General features: G+C 38.2%; 1 protein-coding gene across 1 annotated transcript; it reads right to left on the reverse strand.

Annotated features, from left to right (window-relative positions):
* Positions 1-5,021: 5,021 nt before the first annotated feature.
* Positions 5,022-16,122, reverse strand: camkk1b (calcium/calmodulin-dependent protein kinase kinase 1, alpha b). Its single transcript, XM_044203375.1, has 18 exons — positions 16,045-16,122; positions 15,329-15,540; positions 13,360-13,682; positions 13,212-13,259; positions 13,076-13,129; positions 12,940-12,991; positions 12,706-12,836; positions 12,350-12,386; positions 12,229-12,250; positions 12,008-12,096; positions 11,457-11,656; positions 11,227-11,280; positions 11,056-11,129; positions 10,178-10,265; positions 9,935-10,063; positions 9,231-9,334; positions 6,970-7,020; positions 5,022-5,548 (listed from the first exon to the last, which is right to left on the reverse strand). The coding sequence occupies exons 3-18, from the start codon at positions 13,612-13,614 to the stop codon at positions 5,467-5,469; spliced, it is 1,470 nt and encodes a 489-aa protein (XP_044059310.1). The 5' UTR covers positions 13,615-13,682; positions 15,329-15,540; positions 16,045-16,122; the 3' UTR covers positions 5,022-5,466.
* Between the last annotated feature and the right edge of the window lie 95 nt (positions 16,123-16,217).

The raw sequence follows: 16,217 nt of genomic DNA on the forward strand, positions 1-16,217 counted from the left end.
TTATTTTGAGATTTTAAAAAAGAGCAGAAAAAGAACACAGATTTTTGTTGTCATTGTGAAATTTAGAACAGCTATGCCTTTCATTTGGACAATAAAAAGTATAGCATGCTCCTTGTTGCGTCTTGAAGTGTGTGTTACTAACTTGCCTTTTAGAAATGTCTTCAGTCAGAGGAGCTGGCCTATCTGTGTGACCTCCGCTGACCTGGGCTTTCTCAGGCTTTTGTTCATAGTCATGGTTATCATGGATGTTTTTACACAGGAAAAAAAAATGAGAAAAAAGTGAGAATGAAATTACATCACTTGTCTAGCAGGCTGCAGTGTGAACCTGCACATTATATGTAATATCTATTTTAGAAGTCCTAACTCCCACCCCAGACAGGCTGACTGTCAATGTGATAATTAACTGTTAATGACTAATATGTAATATGAAGACTTTTTGTTTTGTGGATTCACGTTAATTTTATAAAAGACATGCAGTCTGTTGCCTTCTGCGTATCATTATTAAACAGTTTTGAATATTTCATACCTTTCTTGCTGTGTATTTCCAGTGTATTCTCTCCGGAAAGAGTCCTGTATGTGCTGCTGTTCCTCAGTGTGAAGTGTCTGTGTATTCTTTTACCTTAACAGCATCTAGCCAGTCATGATTTGTTTTACAATTTGCTCCTCAGGTGCCAACTGGCTGACAAATTATACCTTCCAGGGTTTGTGGGTCTGCGATGTCTGAGCGGGTGACTCATCATGTATGTGGGCACAGGGGATTCCCAACAGTGCAGGGAAGAAGAAGAAAAAATATTAGAAAAACCATCCTCCACTTTGCAGCCTTGAGGGGATGTACAGTTCAGTTGACAGCGGGCCAGTGGGGTCAGTCGTGGTGAATAACAGGCAGTGAAAGCAAGAGAAAGAGGGTGGGTGAAGGCTGAAGGGGTTAAATGTGGCGTGGTGACAGGAATACAGGGTGAACAGTGAGAGCCAAGGGTCAGTGTTTAGCTAAATGTCTGCGGCTGAACTGCAGCTGGCTCTGGATGTGGAAACTAAAGGGAGTCTGGGTGTGGAACCAGACGCTGAAGCAAAGTTTCCCCTGCTAATCCACGAAACAATGACACCACAGTTACAGCCCAAAAATAAAGACCTCATTATTTATTTGAAAATACAGTAGTATAGAATAGATTGTTGCATTACTACTCAGGCAGTGAGCTCAGGAAAAAGAGCAGTCATACAGTGAAGTTACTACTCTGTATGAGCGCAGTATTGTGCTGTTGCATGGCAACAGTTTCCACAGAAATCTTTGCTCAGAAACACTCCTCTTTGGTCTTCACATAACTGCAACGACAGAAAAATGGGCTGACTGCAGGAATACAAATGGTCTCATGAACCATTTTAGCCTGCAGAGGCTTAATTGTTGTGCATATTTTATTTCAACATATTTCCAGAGCAGCTGAGACAGAAAATGTAACATGAGAGTTGATGTAGTTTATTCTATTTCATATTCCAAACATTTTTAGGCTGTATTGTATTGGTGGCTATAGGCCCCTCAAGGATAGGGGATGTTTATCTGTGACAGAATATGAGCTACTACAGATTTCATACAACATGTCTCCAACTGATCACATAATAGTATAATTTATCCTGAATAATATATATATCAAACTTTCTGCAAACAACAAGCTTTCCACTATAATGCTATGATATCATTTCTACCACTTTTAAGAAAAATCTGATTGAGTGCAAATGATACATAGCTATGCTCACCAGCCGTATTTGTTACATAATGCTAATGGCCTATATATTGTTGATATGCTGATATGATGCATTCATAACTGTACTGTACAGCTCAGAGTTTGGCTTTTTGACACCTTTCTTGGAACACATCACCCAAATCCATCAAAGGATACACTTATTTGCTTTACACTGAGTGAGACGAGAAGATCGATACCACTCTCATGTCTGTACAGTAAATATGAGACTGGAGCCTGGAGACTGTTAGCTTAGCTTAGCGCAAAGACTGAAAACAGGGGGAAAGAGCAATCCTGGCTCTGTTCAAATGTAACAAAATCCACCGTTTCGGCACCTCTAAAGTTCACCAGTTAACACTTTAAGTCTTGTTTGTTTAATCATAAAAAAAACAACAACAAGTTGTTGTCTTAAGGAGGGGATTTTTTTTTACCTTCAGACAGAGCCAGGCTAGCGGTTTCCCCCTGCTTCCAGTCTTAATGCTAAGCTAAGCTAACTGGTGGCTGGTTTTAGCTTCATATTTAATGGACAGACTGATATATCAGAATCAGAATCAGAAATACTTTATTGATCCCCGAGGGGAAACTCTACCACGGCAACAGGCAGCATGCACGTTGGCGCATGCGCACTATCACGAATAAAAGAGTGGTATCAACCTTCTCATCTAACTCCCAGCAAGAAAGTGAACAAGTGAAATGTGAATATTCCTTTAAAGTTACACATTACATCATTATATCATTATCCCATATGAATGGTCTTGTGATGGTCTATCTTTATGGACACCATTTCAAACTGTTGTTCCCAGTTAAATGCTTCATTAGTAAGTTTACTTTGGCCTAGATTGGCTGTTCACACAGATTCACTCTGCTGTACCAGCTAAAAAAATGTTTTATTTTTTATAATACACCCAAAAGCTTCTTGTCTCAGTGTGCTTGCTGAAATTGTCTCTTTTCCACATGCTGTTCTGTCTCAGACCATCAGAGATATTGTTCCACCTACTAAACACACCTCCAGAGAAACCTTCAGGCCCACTCTACAGCACGCTGTTCTCTGTTTGGACCTGTAGGTTTAGCTTAATAAAGCCTGCCTCTCCAAAATCAATAGTGCATCCATAGCTCAATGTGATCAACCTGAAATTTGTGCTGATCAGTGAGATGGTGACTGGCAGTGGCACTCTTTGCTCAGGGACTTTTGCCTCCTCCTTATCGACAGTAGAGCAGTGTTGGGATACAGTTTGCAAGGTCTGAGTTACTCATAACATTTGATTGATTACGGGAAAGTGTCTACTGGTTTTGGCCGCCTTACCCTTATAATTCAGGAAGATGAGATTGTATTAACATTTTACATTATATTTCTTTAGCTTGTTGGCAGCATTTCTTTAGCTTGGCATGCAGTTTTGAATTGTTTCAATCTATTCTAAAGCTTAAAATAACCTGATAATATAACACACACACACACACACACACACACACCTCACGTATATATATATATATATATATATAAAAAAAAAACTTTGTCCTTCACCCTCCGCGGGTGGTCTCGTCCTTCGAGCTCGGGTCCTCTACCAGAGGCCTGGGAGCTTGAGGGTTCTGCGCAGTATCTTTGCTGTTCTCAGTACTGCACTCTTCTGGACCGAGATGTCTGGTGTTCTTCCAGGGATCTGCTGTAACCACTCCTCCAGTTTGGGGGTCACTGCCCCGAGTGCTCTGATGACCACGGGTACCAGTGTTGCCTTCACCTTCCAGGCCTTCTCCAGCTCTTCTCTGAGCCCTTGGTACTTCTCTAATTTCTCATGTTCCTTTTTCCTGATGTTGCCATCACTATTATCGCATCTCGCTCGAGGCGATAATATATATATATATATATATATATATATAATCCCTGTGAAAGAACAACATGAACAAATTAATCTCTCATATTCTCCTCATATTTTCCAGGAGACATGAGAAATATCAGGGAAGATGTTTGCATGAACAGCTGTCCATAAATAAATATCCTGCTAGCAAACACTCCACATACTGTAAATAATCTCCAACACTGTTCACCACAGTGTGTTGTCTATTTTATACAGTCTGTGTAATTGTTATGTTTGTAACACTGTAAAACATCATCCAGAATACACAAGCACTGAGCATCATTGATAATCTCTCAATTTACAGAATAGTTTTATTATCATTATTCTGCCACCAGCAGTTGGTTGCTGGTAGCAACCACTATGCTACCGGCACAGTTCTATAACAGTTTAACTGACACTGTTACATCCGCCATTTTGTCTGATCTGTGTCCCAAATGCCTTTGTTAGAGCATTATCTGTAGGTTCTCCTTTCATTACAGCTGTTTTGTGATTGTTGATTTGTGATTTAGTAGCTAGAATTTAGTTTTCCTTATTGCTAACCAAGCTAGCCACTATACTAGCTGTCGGCTAATGTGTCGCTAAAGCAACATTCTAAGTAGCTATAACTGTTTAATTACTGTTAACTTTTACTTTACTGTTTACTAGATTAATTACTAGTATAATGTTGGTTTTTCACTGGTGACATGAAGCACAAGTCAATAATTTGACAGCTAGCTTAGACTAACTATATCTTCGTGAAGCCAGTTTCCTTGTTACTGTACTAACTCATATTAACAATATATTTTTTCCTAACTGTTATTTGTTTGTATGGAATATCGTCAATTTATGATTTGTAGTCACTATCATTGAATTTGTTGTCCAATACTGAACCAAGAATGTGAGCATAAGCTGCAAGATGATATTTCTTTGTCAGAAGTTCAATTGAATTTAATGGTGTGAAATTTTCGGATGCTGTTTTTGAACATCTTTTAATTGTTGTAAAGAAGAAATTTGTCGGAGCAGTGACCCAGGAGCTGGAAGCAGCCACATTTCAGCAGGGTGGGTTAATGCTGTCAAGGGCTCCTTTTGGCTTATGGTTGATCTCTTTACTTGCAACACAATGCTGCCCTCTACTAGTCTGAATAATGAAGTGCATTTGATACTGAAACAGGCTTTAAAAATACAATCAGGCTGCAGTTTGATTGTTTCAAAGTGAGTTCAGGGATCTGAGATCCTCTGTGTTGCTGCACAGCATCTTTAAATGTTTGACTAGAATACATGGCGATGCGTAGTGTATTTATGCATGAATTAAAATGTCAATTTAAAGAAAATTCTAAATGTTATTATGGCTAAAATTTTAAAGGCACACTAGGGGAAAAAAAGCAGAAAGACTTTGCTGAATGGGGAACTAACACAGAGGCAAACCAAGGACAGAATAAAGACAAAACAATACACGTATTGCCACAAGGCATTGTTTGTAATTAGAACTTTTATTATCTTCAACAGCTGTAGGAAAATGTTAAAATATCTTCTTTATGGAGCATATTTACATTTTTAACAAGAATCCAAAGTTACATTCATGAACAACGTCTGTCATTGATCATGCCGTCTGTCATTTAAATATTAACAAAACAAGCATAGTGGACAGAATAAAATCTAATCTGACTTGCGATCATTTTATGTATTTGATGCACTATCCATGTTTATAATATTCAATACATCACAGAATTATCACAGTCTTATGGACTAAAGTGAGAAACAGTTTTAAGCAGGTAAGCACAGCAAGCAGAAAGCAAAAGCAAAAATTAGGAGGGAATTAGGAAAGAAAGAGACATAAAGAAAGGTAGACAACAAATCATTTTCTGCATGCTCCCTTTGTTTATCTGTGTGCATGTGTCAATTTAATCTGTACACTCTGTAAATGTATCATCTTCATACAAGTCCTCCAACTCTCCATCTCTGCTCCCCTCGTTGCTCACTTTCCTGCGGGCGACAAATGCTCAATCATGTTGTTGAAGGTACTAAGTGAGATTGCAGATGAGGAGGAGGAGGAGGAGAGGGGGGTAACACTAGACTAAAAATGTCATCGAGAACATGTCCTCCACATCAACCTCAAGAGGACACAAGAGAGACAGGAGAGCTAACACAAAACAACAACAACCAGGTGTGTCCATTTATTTTAAGGTACAGCTCATTGTTGAGACCTTTGTGTTGTCTCGTCTCTCTTAAATCCCCTTAAAGGTGGGCTACGCGATTCTAATCCAATACACGTCTATTTATCAAATTCAGCGAATATCTCCTCACGGTCTGCTAGCTGTCCGTTCTGTGTGTGGGCTAAAAAATACTTTGGTGTTTGTACACAGCCCTGGCTCTGTATATTGGGAAAAAAACAAAGTGGCTCGCATCAAGCCACACAACACTTTTCCAGCCATTCCAGCCATGTTTAATGTATCAGGTAATGTTAAATGACTCGCCCACGGACATTCAGCTTACTTTCTAGTTTGCCAAGATATGCTGTTGTTGTGATGTTAGCTATAGTAGCAGGAGAGTTGTGAATATCTCTGTCTGGAGCTGGTGTGCTGGCTCTGAGAAACCGTCTCGTGCTCTCTGGCTGTTAGTTTGACCAGCACCATGACGTGCTGGTCAAACAAAGGAGCACCTTCAGCGAAAGACTCATCCCACCAAAATGCACCACAGAGCGCCACAGGAAGTCATTCCTGCCTGTGGCCATCAAACTCTTTAACTCCTCCCTCTAAGTGTCATTAAACTGGACATTGGATCATTAATATCACTGTAATACTTTAAATAATTGTGCAATATTCTCTGTTTGATACATTAATTTATTGATATTTATTCATACTTCTATTACTGCTGTGAAATATCCACCATCTCATAATCATCTTAATAAGCTACATTTAACTTGACAGTACTCATTATTGCACTATTACTTATTACTTTTATTATACCGTACATACATCAACCGATAAATCCACTTTGGTACTTACACTTATTTTAGCTTTTATACTTTATATCCACTTGTACTTAATTTATCTGACCTGTATTATAGTGTATTATATTTTGATTTGCTTAGTACTTGTATTCCTGTCTGCACTGACGTGATAGTGAGCAGCTGTAACGAAAGAGTTTCCCCTCGAAGTTCAATAAAGTATTTCTGATTCTGAGCTTCACAGCAGCAACTGTAGGGACAGTTTGCTAACCCACAACCTAGCTAATGTTAGTCACATTACTTGCTGTGTTGTTGTTCGCACTATATCATGATATTTGTCATGGTATTGGATTTCTCCAGAATCGCATACCCCACCTTTAAGGTTGAATAAACAACTGATGACCTGTGCTCTGTATGAAGCTCATGAGCTCAACCTAAATGCTTTTACAAAATTTACCTCAAGGAAGGATGAAGTTGAGGCGAAGACCCCAATAAGCCCCAAGAACCACTGCAAGAAGGAGATGTAATGTAAGAGGCCAGAATGTATACTCTCATTAGTTTGCAACACAGTTAATGACAAACATAGATTTTATTGTAGCAGGACTGTAGCAGTTTAAAGGTAGTAATCAGAAACCTAGGACAATAAGCTTATTTGCTTTTTGCTGAGAGTTAGATGAGAAAATTGATACCGCTCTCATGTCTGAACAGTAAATATGAAGCTACAGCCAGTAGCTGGTTAGCTTAGCTTAGCATAAAGACTGTAAACAGGGGAAACAGCTAGCCTCACTCCATCAAAAGGTAGCATGTCCATCTACCAGCACCTCTATAGCTCACTGATTAACACATTATATCTTGTTTTATTAATCCTTACAAAACCCAAAGTGTAGTGTAAGTTTTATGGTTTACACTTCGGTTTTTGTACGAAATTAATCAAATGAAATATAACATGTTCATTAGTGAGCTTGAGAGGTGCTAACAGGCAGATTTTGTTACATTTGGACAGATCCAGGCAAGCTGTTTCCCCCTGTTTCCAGTCTTTATGCTAAGCTAACTGGCTGCTGGCTGTAGCTTCGTATATAACGGACAAATAAAAGAGTGGTGTCAGTCTTCTCGTCTAACTCTCAGCAAGAAAGCGAATAAGTCTATTTCCCAAAGTGTCAATTAGTTTGAGCTTCCATCAGGAAATCTTTTTCCTGTAATAATTTTTATTATAGTGGCCCCCATATGGATGATTGGTTTATTGTGTTTTTGCTGGAGAACATATGGAGACCCAAAGTGTTCAATATTAAATACATAAATAAGATATTAAAACAATTAAATTAATGATGTGAACAGACAAAATATGTAATATTTAAATGTGAAATAATGAGTTTTTAAAATTTACATTTCCAAAACATACATTTCAAAATGTTATTTCATCCTATTTCTTTTCACAATAACAGACTTTAATGCAGGCCTGTTTTTAAAATTACAGCAGTTTATATTTCATATTTTCTTTTTTACAACAAATTTAATTTGACATTTTCTCCAATGACTGCTTTATTTCATAAAACTATGTTTTGTAACAAAGTTTTTTATCTGTTAATCAAGACAAACAGAGCAGAGAAAGTTGTGTCACATTACTGGCTCTGCTCTGCTTGGAAAAAGTACATTTTGACAACATTACAACTGCTGGAATGGAATAAAAATACCTGCAATAAACTCTGTTATTGTATTAAGATTCTGTATGAAATAACATTTCACAATAATGAGCTGACTTATATATTTACAAGATTATTTAGCAATTTTATAGTTATATGACATTTTGTCTGTGTTTATTCATGTGATTATTTATTTCATAATTACTTATTTATTTAATATTGAACACACAGTCTCCACACAGGACAACCTCCAAAAAAAAATTGATCAGAGATCAGATTTGAAATTAAAGTCTAATCTTGAATTGAATTGTCCTTGTTGTAGACAGAAAAGTGTAATATTTAATCTCTGGAACATGATGCCACAATACATCATCCCTCCAAGAAGATCAAATTACAACATTTTGATCTTCTTCTTTAAGACAACTGTAGAGCCAAACTACGCCTTTGAAATTGGGAAATATTTACCTTTAATTACAGCATCCCTCTTTAAGCCGCTCTTTATTATTTAAGTGCTCAAATAGTCCTGCTGTTGTCTAAGATTTCACCATTTACATATTGCATGCGTTAGATGGACAGAGATTTCACTGTGTGGGAGAGTGCAGCGCAGTAGTACTGGTGGTGGTGCCTGGGCATGTGTGGAGGTGGATGTAGCTGCAGCGCCACATCTCTTCACATGGAGGTGTAATTAGCTGTGCCAGGGGCCCCCCACAGACAGGATTGGCTTGTTAATGGAAAACAAAAGCAGCGCAGCCATTACTGCTGCCTCAGGGGCTTCCATTTAGCTTATCAGGAGAGGACAAATGCTTTTATCTGCTTGAGTGTGATGCTAATTTAAGGACCAAAACAAACCAAATACAGTATAAGAGCTAGTCAGTATTCAAAGACTAATGGTCTAGATATGATTGTATATTTAATATATTTAATATGTGAGAGAGACACTGCACATATAAAATATGTAACTGACTGATCTATTTTTATCCAAGCATCTGCTCGCTGCTTTGTTTTGTTACAGGCCTAATCGCAGAGCTGGCAGTTTGGCAGAGCGGAGCAGGCAGGATTTGCAGAGCAGGCTACTTACGTAAGAAGACCTCCAGGAGCAGACATGGACCTCTCTGCCCGTCTGCCCTGACACTCAAAGGGATTACTGAAAGACCGCTTCCTCAGCATGGACTTCACTAGAATCTGCAGTGGACATCAGAGACACTTTCATATTCTCCTCACTAAAATATACACTTTTAAATGTCAAATATGTATTTTTGTATGTGAAATCCCATTAAATGTCCCATGTCACTTCCTGGTAAACTGTAAACCGCTGAGTATTTACTCATCATAGTTTTAATACCATGATTGGATATGATTGGTACCAGGTTGTTTAATCATCTCCCCTTCACCCATCCTGTCTTATAAATATTGTAATTTCACACTTTTTAAGGCAACATGATCAACTATATGGCCTTTTTGTGTCCTCTGTGAAGCACTCTGTCTTTTTGTGTCTGTTATTGTCTATATCTTGAGATTTGAGTTTTGTAGATGTAAATGGTTGAGACTTCATATAACTGAAGACCACTTTAGGAGATGCATTTTTGAAATGCATTGCCCCTTATGTCTTTAAGACTACAGAGGAAATTAAATTTTAAGAAAAGGCCTACAAGCAATCAGCTGAAAGAGCTAAATGTAAATATCGCAACTGAGATATTCCATTTGAAATACACAAACCAGCAGCTAATTGTGGGTCTTTAAAGTGTTAAGTACTGACCAGAGAGGGAGCGATGTGCGACTCACCACAGTGGAAAGGCTGGGGATGAGTTTGACGCTGTTCTGTACCTCCTCCTCAGTGACCTCCACCGCCGTGCAGTGCTCCTCCTCCAGAGGAAGAGGATTGGAGCCGTTCTCTGTCACCCACGGATGGAGCTGTAACAACGCACACATATTAAAAACACCATAATTGTGAAGAACACAAAATGGTAGTGAACACATGGTCTTTTATATATTAATCACGTGTAGTAATTTTTCTTTTCCAGTCACCTTAATTTCAGGGATGGTGATTCTTGTTTCAGGGTTTTTATCCAGCATCCTTTCAATGAGCTCCTTCAGTTCGTTACTTATCAGTGGCCTGTGAAAAAAGTCACAGTTTTACAGATCAATATGTTTTTGACAGTGGTTCCCAAACTGGATGTGGGCACTAGTGGAATGAAAAGTTGAATAGACCTTTTTCACAGCAGACACAGGTGTAACTAATAATATAGTTTGCAGCATTGCATTGCAATACTTTCTGGAATGGAGACACTGTTAATCTTATTAAATCCACCTGTGCTTTACCTGCTGTGACAAGTTAAAATGTCTGCTGTGAAAAAGGTCTGTGAGTCTGATTCATTTGGGAACGATAAAGAAACAAGCCTTCTTTGATGCATCAACAGACGTGACAATTTTTCAGGGGACCACTGGTTTATGATAACATGTATTTTACAGTGGCTATCATCATAGGATATAGAAGAGAAATACTAAAAATCAGAGAATAGAAATCGCAGGTGTGTTTGCTGCTTTCATTACCAGTATCACTATGTTCCAATACCAAATTATCTGCTTACTATATCACTTTTTTCTCTCTGATTAAAATATTTTTAAAAGCTAGTCTGTAAAGAATATTGTAATATTCACATCTACTGTAACACCTTTACCAAGTGTGAAAACAACTGTTTTTTGTATCAAAAGCAAAGTCACTTGCTGTCATCTGCCCTCTGGAGAAATACTTACACCACAGTAATCTTAAGAGTCTACAGTTTGAACTGATGCTGATATTATGTTGTAGCTACATGTGTCCTATTACATAACAAGCCAGAAAAAAAGTCATTATTAGTATTATTATTATTATTAGCTTTTCTGCTCTCAAAATGTTTGCTCACGTCTCTGGAAACTCCACAGGTTTGTTCTTGATCTTGTTGTGCAGAGAGATGATGTATTCGTCATAAAAAGGGCACTGAAACAGGTCAGACAAAATTGAATAATTAAAGTGTTAAAATTAAATGTTGGACTGGCTTCTTATTCTACATGCATTTTGCTGTGAACTTGCTCACCTTCCCAAAGACAAAACAGTACAGTGTGACTCCCATCGCCCACACATCTAATGCCTAGGAAACAAACACAGTAATTATCAGGGCTGTGTCATTACTGGGAAGCTCTCAGTAGGCGATTGGAAAACATTTCTTGATAATTTCTCATAATTAAGCGCAGTCTGATGTGATGAGTCACAACCAAAATACATTGTCTGTTTTCCAGTTGACCAACAGAAGACGTTTTGTCTCACCTTTCCGCTGAAGCTCTGCTCGTGTTCGGTCATCATCTCGGGGGCCATGAAGGCCGGCGTCCCCGCCGTGGTCGACAGGAGGGCGTCTGTCCCCTCGAACTCGTTGCTCACACCAAAGTCTGCGATCTTGACGTGGCCGTCGTCCCCAAGCAGCAGGTTGGAGGGTTTGATGTCCCTGTGGATGATCTTGTGGTAGTGCACTGGACAATGCAGAGAATGCAAAGAGAATCCAGATTGATTGTCTGTTGATCAGCTGAGAAATATCAGCTATCATTGCAATGTAAAGGACAAGCACAGTTTTCTTTTCAAACAAATTAAGAGTCCTGATTTTTCAATTCAATTTTAGATTTTAAATTAAACAACTTATGTGAGCACATGTGACTTTATTAATCTCAGTTTTTGAATGTAAGACATTACTTACAGCATGTTTAAGGCACCAAAGTTGCACAAAAAAGCCACAATGTGAAACGCAGTTTAAAATAATCAAAGGTTATGAGTACATTAATTGTTTTGACTCTCTATTAAATATTTATAATTAAATCCTAACTTACAGTACTCTATTCCCAGGACGACATCTCTGAAGTAAAAGCGAGCCTGCTCCTCTGTGAAAGGGTTGTCTGTAGGCACCTCCATCACCGGGCTGACCGACACCAGAGGTGGAGAAAAGCAGGAAAAAGTAAATGTGTATATTTTTACTTAATGATCCCATTTAAATACCCAAACTATCACAATTTGGGAACCTGACAGAATACATAAATGCACAAAAACATACCCTTTTTTCATCAACTCGAAGGCTTGAGGACAAATAATCAAAATTTAATGACTCCCCCACTTTAAATTGACACATAAGTAGTTAAATTAAATTACTGCAAAAGGGATGAATGAGTCCCTACCCATATGAAGTCCATCTTCAGCAGGATCATCAAGCACCTGAAAGACACATTCAATTCAGCGGTCTCATATTCTGCACTGTTTCACACAAACATATCACACATATCAAGTCCGGGGGGGGGGGACTTGATATGTGTGATATGTTTGTGTGAAATCGATTGATGTGTGTGATCAATATCACACATATAAATATATTTACACAAACATGCCAAACTACAGAGGAAAATTACAATCCCAAAGTGCTTTCATATTACATTCAAATACTATAATCAGTTTTCTTCCGGAAGTCATTGAAGTTAAACCTGCTGTAATGTTGCAGGGTTTGTACAGTGGGTGAGGACTGAGTCATCTGACTGACCTCCACCAGTTTAACAACATTATGATGGTCCAGTTTCTTCAGGATGGCGATCTCCTTGTACACTCTCTCCAGAGGAAACACGGCTTTAGGGAACGCATCCTGCTGTGAGTTTGGTCCTTGAGGCAGACGGCCTGAAATTACACACAGACAAAACATATCACCACCAGCACCAGAGGAATGATGAAAAACTCATTCAGCATTTTAATAGTGTCAGAGATGGAGATTTTCACTCACGCAAAAATCCACACAGCCTCATCAGCTTCTTCTTTGAAACAACTTTCATTGCCTAAATAAATGAGAGAAAGCAAAAGATGGTAAACTGACATGTAAACACTTAGAATAAATGCACAATTTATGAGCTTCAACTTACATAGTACTGTTCAGAATCTTCATTATAAGCTAATTTTACCACTCCGTATGAACCCTAGGGTGTAAAAAATAAGAAACATCTTTATAAATGTATCACTTCTGTTTTACAATGCTTATGTACAGTAGTGATTAATCACCTTTCCAATCTCTTTGTTCAACTTATACTGGTTGAGCTGGACACAATCCTGTAGAAAATAAATAAAAGAGAATTTAATCAGTAAAGGATCTAATTAATAACATGTTGAATTAAGGCAAAACTCTGACTCATTTCTGTAGTCTCCTCACATCAGCGTCTGTGATGGACACACGTTTGGTCTCGATGGTGGGCTGTCGGGCCATGCGGTTCCCTCTCTCCTGCAGCGACATCTTCCTGTCTGAGAGTCGAGCTCTATGAGAGCTGGTGGTCCTCGGAGCACCGGACCTGTAGCCATTAGGTGGGGTCATGCGGTTGGCGGCCACGTTCATGGCTGCCACCAAGTCTGCCAGCTCGCCGTTGTGCTCCGAGTCCAGCTCTGTCCTGCAGATAGTATCGGCGCTCATGGTGGTTAGTTCTGGTTTACTCACAGCTGAGGCTGCTTGGCAGAAGCACCAGAGGATGCATCACTGCACTGAAAGGGTGTGGAGGCAGAAATGGAGAGACATGAAATCACACACACTGCCAAATTATCAAGGGCAATACAGTATTTGGAAAGATTTGAAACTAATGCAAGCTCTTTCTTGTGGGCATGTGAAGTGCTTGTAGGAAACTCCAAAATCTAGACTCTCAAAACTGGGACTCGCCTACTGAATCAGAATCGGGTTTATTGCCAAGTAGGTTTTCACATACAAGGAATTTGACTTGGTATTTTGGTGCATAACCACATAAACACAGTAAGAGAAAATAAAAAATAACAAGTACTGCAAAAGTCAAGAATCATAAATACAAAATAGAAATTTGCAATAAAAAATTAATTGGTTTTTAAAATGAAAAGAGCTGTACAGTGTTTAAAATAGCAACCTTTAAATTGCCGCTAACCACATTCAAATGTTCCTTTGCAGAACGTCAGCTTATCGTTTGTCCTCTGGGTTTGATTTTCCAACAACATGCTGATGCAGAGTTTTTTAACAGCCTGCACTCACGTTGTGGACGTTGGAGCTTCATTGCATCCACACTGAAGAGTTTTCGAAACACTCTCTGCCTACAATTGTATTACAGAAATGTAACAGACAAATTAAATGTTTCAGTGAGTGTGGAAATTATTTAACTAAACATTCTCATTTTGTTTCAACTCTCTGCAAGTTTATCTTCACAAAATACTGGCATGAATGGAAAGAAAGATGCTCGAGGGAGTCTTTGGCAGAGCAGAGTATAAAGAGTTTGTAGATAATTGGTAAAAACATGATAACCTGGTATGGCAGACATTCTCTTAAATTCTAATATTGGCTTCCTCCTTTTGAGCTTTCACCCATAAATAAGTGCCAATTAATTAACCTCAGAAATCAATTCATGACATTGTTTTACCACCTTCATTATTGTGGAATTAATGTGCTTAACATTCTCATTTACCAGCAACATACAGTACGAGTTTACTCACAGATTTCTCATTTCAGAAGCCTTTTTATAGTAAATAACATTTATTGCTTTGCTTTGAATGGATAATAAGCTTGAGCCTCCCAATTAGAGCTGCTATGTCACCTTTAACCTTTAAATTGTTGTATTAAAAGTAGTCACTTGTTGTACCTTACAAAGTGATATTTATGTGAATTATTGTTTACATTTGAGTCTTAAGGCCCCAAACTGCAGCTTGAAACCTGAAAACAGTCAGACTGCTGCTTTCCTTCCTTAAACAGATGGCACACGCTTCAGATAAGAATCAAAGGGGCATCATTAGAAAGAAAAAACACAGGAAATGAGATATCTCACGCTTGTACAACAGTCTAACAGCAGATGAGAGTCAACTCCTTATGAGGGCGACTCACTGTTGCTTAAAATACAATACGGAGAACTGAAAAGCTTCTTATGTAACAAGGTAGAAAGCTTTCACAGGCAAGTAAATTTACAATACTTACACAACACACAAGACTGTTACAGTATGTGCACATATTTAAAAAAATCTATGTCTTTGCAACATGTAAAGCTTTAAAATATATTGTTTATATATTGTTTATTAGAAATGATAAACAAGAGCTACTGATACTCATCTGAATCCCCTTTAACATATGACACTAATAAAATACTATGTAAGATAAAATATGAGGTAAATGATTTACTCACACAGTGGAGGTGTCCTGTGTTGACGGCTGTTGTGGTTAATCTGCATGTTGTTTTGTCCTGCTGCTCTCAGGAGGGGAGCACTGTGTCTCAGTGCCGGACTTTCACTGACGAGGGGGGAGAGGGCTCTGTGGTGCTCATCTTAAGGATTAACTGAGGCTACATATAGCTGAGTTATTCTGAGGCAGGCCGGCAGTGGTCACCTGAGGAGTAGGCTGTGGTGACATCAGGAGATGCACAACCCACAGTGGTAGTCAATAACACATTGGGCTGCAGACTATACACAAATACATGTCGCAGTAATCTTTCTTTTTCATTTAATGACTGCATTTCACATTTCTTCTGATATATATATAACATTAATATAGAAAATACATGGTTGTACTTTTTACAGTAGGCTATAATAATGATTAGTCTGAATCACTCAAATTTCACATTGCAGATTTTTTTTTTAAAATTTTTACAAGCAAGTTTAAAACAGACAGCATGCATGCCATCTCTTGATTCCAGTGTTATATGTAATTAAAAGCCTACTAAAAATCTGTAGTAGTCATTTGTAAAGGTCAGTAAACATTAACGATGATGGGACTAAGATGTTTTGGTAACATATGAATATAATATATTTGAACCACTACTTTATATATATACATATATATATATAATTATATATTTAGTAACAAGAATTGCCATTGAATACATTTTTACATGTTTAACAGTACCTTACTGTACCCTGCTGTCCTCAGTTGACTTGAAGGTGTAAAAATGGCGCCTGTTGTGAGACTGACACTTACAATTAACCTGCAGGGACAGAAATTAAATACAAATAGACCTTTTGTGTCTTTATGTTGGTGTTCAGTGACCAATTTAAGAAGATCTTCATTCTTCCTAACGG

The sequence above is a fragment of the Siniperca chuatsi genome, linkage group LG7, assembly GCF_020085105.1.
Source record: "Siniperca chuatsi isolate FFG_IHB_CAS linkage group LG7, ASM2008510v1, whole genome shotgun sequence".
In the NCBI taxonomy this organism is placed as follows: Eukaryota; Metazoa; Chordata; class Actinopteri; order Centrarchiformes; family Sinipercidae; genus Siniperca; species Siniperca chuatsi.